General features: G+C 41.0%; 1 protein-coding gene across 11 annotated transcripts in view; it reads left to right on the plus strand.

Annotated features, from left to right (window-relative positions):
• The window catches only part of LNX1 (ligand of numb-protein X 1), a 153,006-nt gene that overhangs the window by 106,516 nt on the left and 34,316 nt on the right, over window positions 1–12,174 (plus strand). For 9 of the 11 annotated variants that reach the window (XM_019287081.3, XM_019287080.3, XM_010401674.4 and 6 more), the window contains one exon: window positions 11,771–12,012. In XM_019287081.3, the coding sequence (XP_019142626.1) occupies window positions 11,771–12,012 (242 nt within the window). Of the gene's footprint in view, window positions 1–1,176; window positions 1,304–11,770; window positions 12,013–12,174 lie in introns of those variants that run through there. The other 2 variants (XM_019287084.3, XM_019287083.3) reach the window with 2 other exon arrangements.

Consider the following 12,174-nt stretch of genomic DNA (forward strand, 5'->3'; position numbering starts at 1 on the left):
ACTTAGGTTAGATATAAGGAAGGAATTCTTTACTGTGAGGATGGTGAGACACTGGAATGGCTTGCCCAGGGAGGTTGTGGATGCCCCAAGCCTGACAGTGTTCAAGGACAGGTTGGAGAAGGCCTTGAGCAACCTGGTCTAGTGAAAGGTGTCCCTGTCCATGGAAGGGGGTTGGGCCTAGGTGGTCTTTTATGTTCATTCTAACCTAAACCATTTCATGATCTCTTATTTATACAAAGCAAAAATAGCATGAAATCTGAGAGAATAGAAATGACTAAGAAAACCTAAAGAAACCTTACATCTGTAAGCTAAGGAATATGAAGGAACAACAACCTGACAAAAATTTGTTTAAAGGAAGGTACAGAGCAAAACTTGCTTTCTCCTCCTACTTTTTTTCACAGTGAGTGCAATCGTTCACTGGAACAATATCCCCAGGGATATAGTAGAGTTCCCATTACTTAAGGTTTTCAAGATGCTTAAGGTTAATCATTTTAGATAAAATTTTTAGCACTTAAGGTTTTGGAGAGGATGCTAGATAATCTCATCTAGGCTTCCTCTCCCGTGAAAGGTTGGATGACAAGATGTGTTGGGGTCCCTTCCAGCCTCGGCTCTTCTATGATTTTATGATACTTTTCTTTGTCAGGGACAACACATTTTGTGTTGTTCGCAGTATGGTACCCACTTATGAAGGCATCTTTTGTACTTATGGGGTTTCAAGGTTGAATTCCTGCTTGCACCCTAATTTGTGTGTTTTATTTCTTGATTCACCAGTTATATCCTGGTAAACTAAGAAAACAATACACAATTTTACAGAGAGATTCTCAACCTGTATCTGAAGCCTCTAAGGCCAATTCTTCAGCTTCAGACTGAAGATGGGCTTGTGTGCATAGATGGCCAGGCTTTCCCCAAGATACTGGCTGGACTAAGAGTGCCTTTTCTTGTGAACCTCTCCCAAATTCAACTGAAAAGCCACAGCAGGCTCTGAAGCAGGACTCAGTTTCTGCCTTCCTAGGTGCCAATTTTTCATTTGGACGCCGCATTGTGTCCCTCTTGCTTAATTCACCTCTCTGAATAAGCTTCAGCAGGAGGAGCAGAGATCAGCCTTATCCCAACATGAGGTTTAGTGGTTAGAGCACTCCTGAAAACCGAGGTGTGAGGGTGTGAGCTCCTTCAGCCTTCCCTGCCAAGGGAGAGCTCACAGTGGTCTGCATACAACAGGAGGGAAGCCACACCACTGCCATTTTGGGTGTTTTCCATGATATTGAACACAGCACTGCCTGTAAGCACCTATGTGGGGAGAAGGGTGAGTGGATTGGGCTTTTTTCAGATTTGGATAAAGGAATTCAGGTTAAAAGTTTTTCTGATAGTTCTGTTATACAAGTGTGTTCCAAGAAAAAGAAATTTTCACAATTTTTACAGCATAAGTGAGCATTTCCTACTATGTGAGCTTTCAGGAGACTGTAAACAACATTCCAGCCGTACTTGTGCTGTGGCTGGATTTGGACTTTCTGAAGCCCTTAAATGCTTTTACAATGTGTGTTTATTTTATGGATGGGAGAAATATCTCACTGAAATATCTCATATTCAACTGGGTGGAACCCCTAAAACACAAGCAGTGAAGTTTTTTGCATGTCCAATGGGTCTGGGGGGATTTGGGTTTCTGAAAACTGGTTTGTGATGTCCCTGTGATCCACCCACTCCTAATCATATGTGCAAAAGAGAAGACTGCGATGCAGTTTACTTACAGGTCTGATTTAGGTCCTTGTTGAATATTAGGCATCAGGTTTGATGAGAATATGGGAAACATTTATGACATCTTAAGAAGCTACTTAGTTGTACTGGCAGAGCTGTTTGCTCAAGACTCAGGCATCTGACAGGAATCTCTGTGGTTTTTCAACTGCTGAGGTGAGCTGAGACCTCCTTTTCTGTGACCTTCCCTATGAGGAAACAAAGATGTGTTTAGAGCATGATATGTACCAAGATGTGTTAGCAATATAATTTAGATATCCATGCCGACCTAAAAGGGATCTTATGTGACTTTTGGGTCACAGTGGTCAGAGAGAAAAGTGCCACCAGAGCTAGAGCTGTGGATGGCTGTCCACAGCATGTTCTGTGAATAAGATGGTATAAAGACAGCATCTATTATTTGCTGGATGCAGCTCTATTGTTTCCTATAATTTCAAATTCCAGTGGAGAACATAGTAGTAAACTCAAGCCTTGGGTTGAAAACATCTTGAAACTGAACACAGCGTTCCCTTTTTATTATATCTAGAGACTTATGTGCATGTGTTACTTCTTGTTGCCAACAGAAGCCTCACACCTGCTCTCAGTAGTGCTGACTTGCTGAGTCTGTGACATAGCAGATAATGTAATTATTTTTATTTTAAAAATAAATGCATGCTAAATATGTGTAAATACAAAGTTTCTGTCTGTCAGGCTTTTCTGTCTGTGGCTGCAAGAATCAGGTTAAGCTGGTCCTGTCAGTCTTGTTAAAAAACCAACCCTCCTTGTCCCATTGCAAACATATTTTGCTCACTGCATCATAAAGTTTTTATAGCATAGGTGGGGATAGTAGGAGAGGAAGACAATGCTGAGATATTAAGTTCCAGGAGACTAGTTTTACCTGTTGAATATAATCTGATGATCAAAAGACTGAACAATAAACATGAAAAGCATATGAATCAACACATTGAATGCTTATTCTTAACATTAATTATATGTGTACCTATGTAATTTGAAAAACGCAGTGTATTGGATTGTGTGAGACTATGAAAAAGAGCATTGCAATGCCTTAAGAATTCCTTTGTCTTCACACTTGTTATTTTTGTCATAGATAACCTGATTTTAGCAGCATTTTTTGAGCATTTGTGTATACAGGCTGTGAGTTTCCTTAGGCTCATTTTTTAGTTAAGGTTCTAAATGAGGAATGTTGTCAGTGATCCTGCTGCAGCTTCATTATATACGATCTCAATTCCTAATGTAAATGGTTGTATTATCATTATTTTGTTAGTGTGAGGCAGAATCAGTGGTCAAGATTGCTGGCCAAGTGCTAGTTCTTTGAGTGGTCTTGGATGGACTTGAAAAGCAGATATGAAGCTCACAGCTGCTCGTGGTAGGTCTTACATTGCTTTCCAAATACCCAACTGATACACATTACTTGTGATTGATTGCTCCCTCATGCTCAACTTCTGTAGATAAAAGAATATACAAATATTGCTAAATATCCACATTCTCCATGAAGAAAACTCTCCTTCTAATTTGTGTTTTCTCACTTTCTTTTGGAAAAATGTTCAAGTTTGACTCTTCTTTAAGTGGTAAAAGCTGAATCTTTTAAGTTGTTTTATAGGTAATGATACAATTCTGGAAGGTGATGAAAACACCTGGTAAAGTTTTCATCAAGCTCCACTTCTGCTGAAGCCAAGAGGAGTTTTTAGTATTTCAGTACTTTAATACAGCACTTGAACAGGATTAGTGGGTTTAAATTATGTATTATATGTTGCATGCTGTAAGTATTACAAGCCATCAGCAAGGTTTACAGGCTCTCGCCAGCTCAAAACTGCTAGTCCCAAGTGTCTTGTTTTTCTCTTATTTTGCTCTGAATCTCCTACCAGGTACTCATAGGTTCCTTCCTGTGTCAGTACCTGAGCACCTACCAGGAACTAGAGATAGTGTGCTACTTCTGTTTTCCTTGCTAGTGTCAGCTGATGTGAGTAGATTGCATGAGATATGTAGATCACTCTTTGGGAGCTTCAGTCTTTAATTAAGTTCAGTATAAATAAATACTGAAGTTGTTTTGTATCACACAAGATCACTCTGATACTGTGCTTCTGGACGGTAACTTCTCTGTGATGACAAATGTTTGTTTAGGAGTAATGTAGGCAAATGAATTTGTTTGTAATCTAGGAGTAAATAATGAATAATAGACTGACTGCAGTCTTTCACCCTGCTTGACTCCTCAGTTTTGTAGCTCGAAGTCTACTTGTGCTCTACAAGCATTGCATTTAAAGGCAGTATTGGAAAAGGTAGACACTCTAGAAGCAACTCAAGGCTCAGTATTGGAAAAGGCAGAAGCTCTAGAAGCAACTCAAGGCTATGCCTTATGTGAGCAGTGGGAACAGCCTGCTGATGCCTTTGTGCATTCTCAGAGCATTCATGACTTGAACACGGGGGGAAAGGGTCTTAGAAGGTGAAGTCACAAAGTCAATTGTGACTATTGGCTGCTCTAAAGTAGTAGTTATGTTAAGCAAAAACAAGGTGTGCTAACCTGTGAAAAAAAGTTGACATTTTCAGCTGGGGTGCCAGCTTGCCCATCTCCCCTCTCTCTAGCAATTTACAACTCCGTTCTCCTATATGTAAAACAGCTGAAATTTGTTGGATTGCTTTAAGACTAGAAGTTGAAATTATAATCTCACCTTGAAGAAAAATCAGTACAGTTGTAGTTTCAAAACCATCAGTGACAGAATAATGGCCTGGAAGAAGTGTCAGGAGAGAAAGAGAACATGATCTGGACCAACAATTTTTACTTAGTCCCAACAACAACTGGGATCATAGCACAATAATCCCAGCCATGATTTTTGTCTGCAATTGCAGACAACTAGTATTGTTTTCCAATTTCTTCCAGCTCCCTGTTCCCATGATAGATGTTAATGGGCCTTTAAAAAGATTTCATAATAGAAGCTCAAGATGGTGGTTGAAATACAACTTTTTGAGTTTTAAAGAGAAGGGGGGAAAAAAATCTTAAACATGACCTCATGTTACATGATACTTTGCTAGTATACACATGAAATTCAAAATCTACAATATATTTAATATTAAAAATATGTTCCAAGTTCTTTTAACTTTCCTGAAAACTAGTGGGAAATGTGGAGATTCCCCCCTTTTTTCAGTATGTGCAGTCAAATATGAAATAGGTATTTGGTTTTCATTGAATGCTTGTTCAGTTTGTGTCTGACACCAAGTCTTTGTCCATTGGTGGTTTGGGGAGTTGTGGGGTCTGAACTCTGAACTGCAATTCCATTCTTCATCAACACAAAATACTTTCAAGGGCCTGAAACATGATGATGAGCCATGCTTGCTCCTCCTTCTCAGTGAACAAATCACAGAAATAGGAGTATGTCACTATAGCTGATGACTAAATTGTAATTATCAAGAGTGTTCAATATTTTTTTCCCTCATATGCTTAGAAAATGATGGCTTTTTATTCTATGAGAACTATAACTCCTTTTTCAGGTGTTGGACCCAAATTCATACAGAGTAGCTGACGTGGAAATATAAGTATACAGATACTCCTGCGCACGTTCCTTATATAATGCACAAATATATTTTGTTTGACAGCACCTTAGTGCAAAAGCATAATGGAAATGACAGCCCTTCCCTGGGGTCAGATCTTTACAGATAGGACAAAGCACAATTTTAGGCTTTGCTAGTAAGGTAGTTTTCCAGAATTTAGTGAATTGTGATGTCTTATTAATACAAAAAGTGTGGAAAAGACCCTTAGGAAACCATAACAGGAATATGCAGAAATTAAACTGAAAAAGATAGATATGTGAGAGGTTTCTCCTGTCTTGTGGGAAAGTATTTAAGCTAAATAACTTTAGCTTAAAGAAATAAATGTTAAGAGGACCTTTATAAATATTTAGAGACTAGTAATGCAGAAATACAGAACCACTAAATCTATTAAATGTTTATACTATAGCAAAGGCCTCTGGCTGACAATAGAGAGCAAATAACATGAGAAAATCTCTCTGACAGCTAGACAGAGAAGCCATTTGCCTCATCTTAGCTTCCATCATAGCTATCTCTGTGCTGACACTGAGAAGAGCAGTGTTTATGGAACCATAGGAAGGAATTGCTGATCCTCAGCCCTCCAGAGGCAGCAGGGATCATGCCACTGGCCCATGCTGCCCTCCCAGCCAGCCCTGATGCCCCAGGTGTCAGGAGGCTGTCTCTAAAAGGCTTTTGTTTACTGGGTTATTGACATTAAAGAGCTGTAGTAACTGGGGCAATTTCCCATGTAAGTGAAACATATGCATTTTTTCCCCCCCAAACAAGATGGCAAGTCTCTGACACTGAGAGATCATCAGGGAGAAGGTACCCAAGTGCATCAATGACAGGGTACACAGTGCCCAGAACAGCAGTGGCAAGCACCTGGAAATATTGCTGGCATTATGAAATTCAAGTGCAGGTGCAGATCAGCCTGTTTCTAGTTGCCTGCTTAGATATGGGTTTTGCAGCCTGTCTTTCAGCTCACTGTTTCAGTTCACTGGAAACTGTAATCCAGAAATTTAAGCTTTGCTTTGTACATAGCTCATTCCCTTCTTTATCAATATTGAGTAAGGTTTGATGTAGGCAGGACCTTCCTAGCCATAGCTGGTGATTACAGTAGCTTGAGGAATGTTCTTGACATGAGACAGTTCTTTATAAAAAGCAGAAAAGGCACATGCATTTTAAAAAAATCAGGTACTTACTTATGAAGCTTTTTTTCCATATGCAACATTCACACAATAGCTAATTCTTTCAGGAACTCAGAATTACCAAGGAAAAATAATTTCTGTTAAGCACTCTCTTCTGGGATTGATTTCCCTATACCGCAAAAAAAGAAAGAGAAATTTTGCACATAGGACCAGAACTCACAGAAGCTAGTTTTCTGAGGAAGGATATTGCAACGTCATCAAAGAGCAGCAGGGTAGTGGTCACCTTCACTGCCAAAGATACTGACATCTCTGACCTCTTAAGCACCACTATGGTTGGACTGGAGGGGAGATTGTGTATTTGTTGCATTTTAGCTTATATTTGTAACATGGGATATAGTGGGAGTTCAGGTGCCTTGCTTCTTTTTCATATTTGACTCCATTTCTTGGTGCACTGTTGGCAAAAGTGAGATCAGAAGAGTTGGTGTTGTCCCTGTCTGAGAACTGATCAGGAAAACTTTAGAGTTTAAGTGTTTGGCCTGAAATCCATGTGGTTGGTATTTGGGTTATGTTTGGACTTCTGTCACTGCTAATGTGCACATGGTGTGAATGGTCCCTGTGGGGCAGGAATTGTCAACACCTTCTTGTGAGTCAACTTCTCCAATTAAACCCCATCTCTCCTTTCTTCCCAGGCACAGCAGGAGCCTCTCAGCAGGGTCTCACAAGGGAGGTTATCAGCACGAGGTCATCCAGGATGCTCCTTGTTGATCAGCTTTGGTTTCTCCATCATCCTTTCCACTGGATTAGTTCATGGGTGCTAGAGCATTTGGGGAGTTTGTGTAACGGGGGTATAATACTTGCTGTTGATACTTTGGACCCCAGCTTGTATCAAGACCAAATTACACAGGGATGAGGCTGCTTGCGATGAGACCATAGCTGAAACATACTTGTCTACCCTGATCAGGGTTTAGCTTTGGATCAGCAATGACAGCCCATTATGCAGTATTTTCTTCTGATGGGCAATTTTAAGTGCTTTGTATACATTATTCTTAATTGCATTCAGACAATGTGTCCATTGCTGCTGCACTAAAGCAAAACAGCTCCAAAATACGACTGATGCTGGAAGTGAGGTTGAGAAAGCACTACTGGAACTGAGCAGGGGAGGGTTTCTGCTCTGTTTATTTGTGTTGGGCCTGGCTCACAACCACTGTGACTTTTCAGATTCACTTTTTTGCCCTGTTTCATGCCCAGGCAGAGACTGTGAAATGACACAGAAAGCAGGGCACTTTTAAGAACAAATGCATTATAAATCATAGAATCATAGAATGGTTTGTGTTGGGAGGAACTGTAAAGATCATCTAGTTCCAGTCCCCCTACCATGGGCAAATACATACATATAATTTTTTACCTGTGGAATTGCTTTATTTAGATCACTAGAAGAGAGGTGAATAAATCTATGCAGTTGTCCTTGCTTATGTTTTGGCTCTACATTTTTTCCCTATGTCAGCCTGGGTAATTGAAATCCTTGAGGTCAATCCTATTTTCAATCCCTCCTTTGCGATGCTGCAAGGAGAACTCTCTTTTCAAACCACTGTTTTAATTTGAATTTCAAATGACATGGATATATTTCTGTTGGCCTTGAGTTTAGCTGAAGATTGTTTTTACAAATGGTAGGACCAAGTTAAGGGAGCCCCAGGGTTTTGCATCTCTTTGCTCTGGGTCTTGGGATGTGCTCCTCCTGAAGCCTAGAGTGCAGTCTCCCTTGAGTGTGAAACAGGGTGCAGGGCAAAGATTGCCCTGTGGCTGCCAGTGTTGATACCAGCCAGTATTGCAGCCCTGGGTAAATTCAGCAGCCACCACTGCTCTCCCACCACCCAGTGGTTAGCTCATATGGCCAGAATTTCAGACAGTAGATATCTGCTTCATAAAAGAGGCTGTGCAAACAGAAGAAACTATTTTCTCCGTTTCCTGTATACACCTAGTGACACTATAACGGCACAAACTGCACAACACACATTATTCATGTCTGTTTATTTCTCTGGGGTTTGGCCTTCAAATTGTTTCTGTATCATACGGCTGCATGGATGTACTTGCTGTCCAGCACAACTTAGAAGGAACATAAATCTGTAGTTCACCTTGGCCTGCAGACAGTGTTGCTTTCACTTTCTGACTGGCCATGTTAATCAGTTATCCCACTCTTGCAGCTGCAAATCAGGAATTGTGATTAATATTCACAATGAGAGAGCTAATTACTACTGGCATGTAGCTGTTTTATGTTTCTCTCTTTTCTGGGAGCCAAATCCAACCATATGGAAAAATGTAGCTTAGACACTATAAATATGATTCCACTTAGACAGTCGTCTCTTATGTTTTCTGTTATCACAGCGGTGTCAGCACAAGCAAAACAATGAAAGCGAAGAGATGCTGTTGCAAATTTTATTACAAGTTTGAGGTCTTGGGACTTTTTTTTTCTTCTTCAAGGACACTGTGTTAATCTGAAGAAAGAGGGCTTGATTTGTGTTCATTTATGTCTGCCACAATTATTTAAGAAATAGCTTCAGTGATCATACTTGAAGAGCTCTGTTTCTTCTTTAACTATTTCTGGCAGAGCTAGAAAGATATGCTTTGTGCTTTGTATCATGACAACTTGTCTTCTCCAATAAGCCACATCTTAAACTGTGTCAGTCCTCTCCACATTCAAAGTAGATGTCTTCTGTTCATTGCTGTTGGAATGAAGCTGTTGACTGTGCGTCTGCAGTGCAGCCAGCAGCAGCAAGTGAGGATTTCCACAGAAAGTGAAGGCTGTAGCAGCAAAGTGCAGATGGGCACCAGGCAGTGGTTGAATCCAAATAGCTAGGAACGTTTGGGCAGAGCCATTTTTGACCTTCATCTTGATCTTCATAGAACCTGCCAAATAAAAGAAAATCTGCATTTACGTACCCATTCACAAGGCTGGTGCTCTAGTATCAGCCACTGAAACTTTACTGACATGAGAAAGACACAGGCAAATGAAATAAAATGGGGAGGAGTAGGAATATGTCTTATCATATTCTGAATCTTTGCAGGATTGTTGTAAAGCAGAGATTGTCTTCTGAGAACAGCTAACAGTTCTCCCCAAAGCCACTTCTTTGTGTTCACTTTATTGTGTTGGGTCTTTAGACAGTTTTTTAACTATTTTGTCAAGCATTCATAGGCTGGATTAGCAAATGTAACCTTACTGCAAGAGGGAGATATCAAGGATGTGTTTCCAAAACACTCTGTTGAAGAAGGTTAGGTGAGTAGCACGAGGGAAAGGCCTTTGTGCTTCTGCTTCCTATGAAATCTAAAGGAGAGCATCCTGCCATGGTTTAGGGTTCTGGAAAGAAATAGAAAAATACCTGCTGCAGTGGTGGCAGGAGAGCTTTTCCTTTGTGTTTTACATGAATATTGTTGTAGTCTTGCCTTGCAATAGGTGCCTCAGATAGCTTTTCATTGGTCTTTTGAAGTAGTTGACCAACCTTCTCTTCCATAAGAGCATTTTCTTCTGAGATGCCTCATTTTGCTTGTGAGAGGTTTCAGAAATCACTCCTGTTACAGACATTCCTATCCAAGCCTTAAAGCATATACACAGCCCTTACACAGTTGCATCAATAGGACACAGTTTGGTTTTAGTATTTTTCCTCTCTTTAAGATGAAACTTGTCAGAAACGAAGTAAATGATGGTAAAACATAATTTAGTGCCAAAAAAGGGTTCTAATTCAATTGTCTCATCAAAAGTCAATACCATGACAGAAATTAAACTGCTGCTCTGAAGCTGATACAGAGAGCTCAATGACATCTCCTCATATCATCTTTCTGTCTCAGGAACTGCTTCCAAAATCCTTTCTCTTCTAAAGCTTCTGTTCAGTGTACTACTTCTTTTTGTGACACTTAACCCACTGGCGTTGTGTACTGTATGTATTATGCATTGCCTTTTGTGCATGCCATATATTACAAAGAGCTTTCTATCCCTAAGGGTTTCTGCAGCTATTTCTGTGAGTTTGTCCTACAGGGCACTTCCATGAAAGTCATCAGTTAGCCTTTGCTATAAAGAAAGACATAATAGTAACTGAAAGTAGGCCAAGCTCATTAGATTATGATTAAAAGACAGATTTATTTTTCTTTTTATGCACTGAATGTGGTTCTAGTGGGTGGGCAATGGGCAGAAGTGGTGCTGGAGAAGTCACAGGTGATGTGTCCTTGGTCACTCTGTCTTTTCAGTTATTTTATAGCTTTAATTGAATACTGACTCATGAAGATTACAGTGACCTTTAATTTCATTCAAGTGACTTTCTTTCATGAGTCTTAAAAAAGAAATGCCATGCATGGTCCTGCCTTTGCTGTCTAGGATGAATCTAGAGCAGATAGCTGGAAGCATAACTAAGTTTGTTTATTTGTCCCTTACAATGCTGTATCTTCAGCTCTTTTGGGAACATGTATTTCTTCACTAGAAACAGAGGATTTTCCCCCAGAAGTATTTTAGAACCTGCCCTGAGGTCCCCAAGCTGGTGAAGTCCCAGGCTGGCCCAAGGACCTTGGCATGAGGACCCTGTCCCTTGGTGGGAGCTCCTCACTCCCTCCTGGACTCTGGTGAGGCTGCAGGGTCAGTGAGACCCCCCTATCCCCACTTGCACCTCTTCCTCTGTCAAGGCAATGACCTGCCTATTTTAGTGTCTCAGTTGAGCTGGAATAGCAGAGTTGGTAACTTCATCTCCATGGCTGAATTTGAAACCAATTCATCAGATGCAGTTTGAGTAGTAAATGATCAGTACAGGCCTGTGTGGGGCCTGGATTCCTGCAGCCCCCAGGTGTTCAGCTCCTACCTGCAGCTCTCCCTTTATTGATTGCTGTGGTCTCTACAGACCACAGTGCTGTCCTCCACATGTGACCGCCTTGGTGACTGGGAGAGTTTTTCAGGAGGCAGGACTGGGTTAGGTGTCTTTTTTTTCACCAGCAGACCCAGAGAAGCTGTCAGGCCCCATCCTGCTCTCCTTTGTCGACCAGAGGCAAGTAGGAAATTACAGACTGTAGCCTCTGGCTTAATTAGCCTCCTGCTATTCTTGTCCTCTTGCATCCACAGTAACTAGTTATACACATAAGACTACACACAAGACCGAAGCTCTCTATTTTTCCTTGACCAGCAGTAGTCTTCCCATGTAAGGTGGTAACTCACCTCCTTTGAAGCACACACTGGCATTTTTCCCTCTTGTTAATCATCCACATTCACATGATCATCACAGTTTGTACTCCAAGTGATTCCTTGAAACCAGATAATTTCTATAAGTACGTAGCATTTAAATGCACCTTGCTATCATGTCTCTCTTTCTCTCCCTTCTCCTTAGATGTAAAGGAGCATCCCACTATGGCCTTACCAAGGAACGGAAGAGGCGTTCCCAAGACTGCTCTCCAGACCATGGCTCCAGCTTAGCAGTAGCTGCCCTGGGCCCTGAGCTCTCAGCAGCTGCGGCCATCGCCTTAATGACAGATGAGCCAGGGCTGGTGAACCCGGCCTTCAGCCCCACCTCAGATGACAGCCAGCTGGGCAGCAGCCCCGGAGACCTGCACCGCAGCAACCGGAACAGAAGTAAGAGCCAAAAATGATGGCTTCAGAGCCTGCTAGCCCCTTTCAACATTCACCTTTCTGTTAAATATATGTCTCTGGAGGATTTAAAAAAAAAGAAATAAAAAGGGAGGGGGAAGCAAAAGCTCTCATTTTACATGATTTATCTAATTGTACACTCAATGA

This window comes from Corvus cornix, chromosome 4 (genome assembly GCF_000738735.6).
Source record: "Corvus cornix cornix isolate S_Up_H32 chromosome 4, ASM73873v5, whole genome shotgun sequence".
Classification (NCBI taxonomy): Eukaryota; Metazoa; Chordata; class Aves; order Passeriformes; family Corvidae; genus Corvus; species Corvus cornix.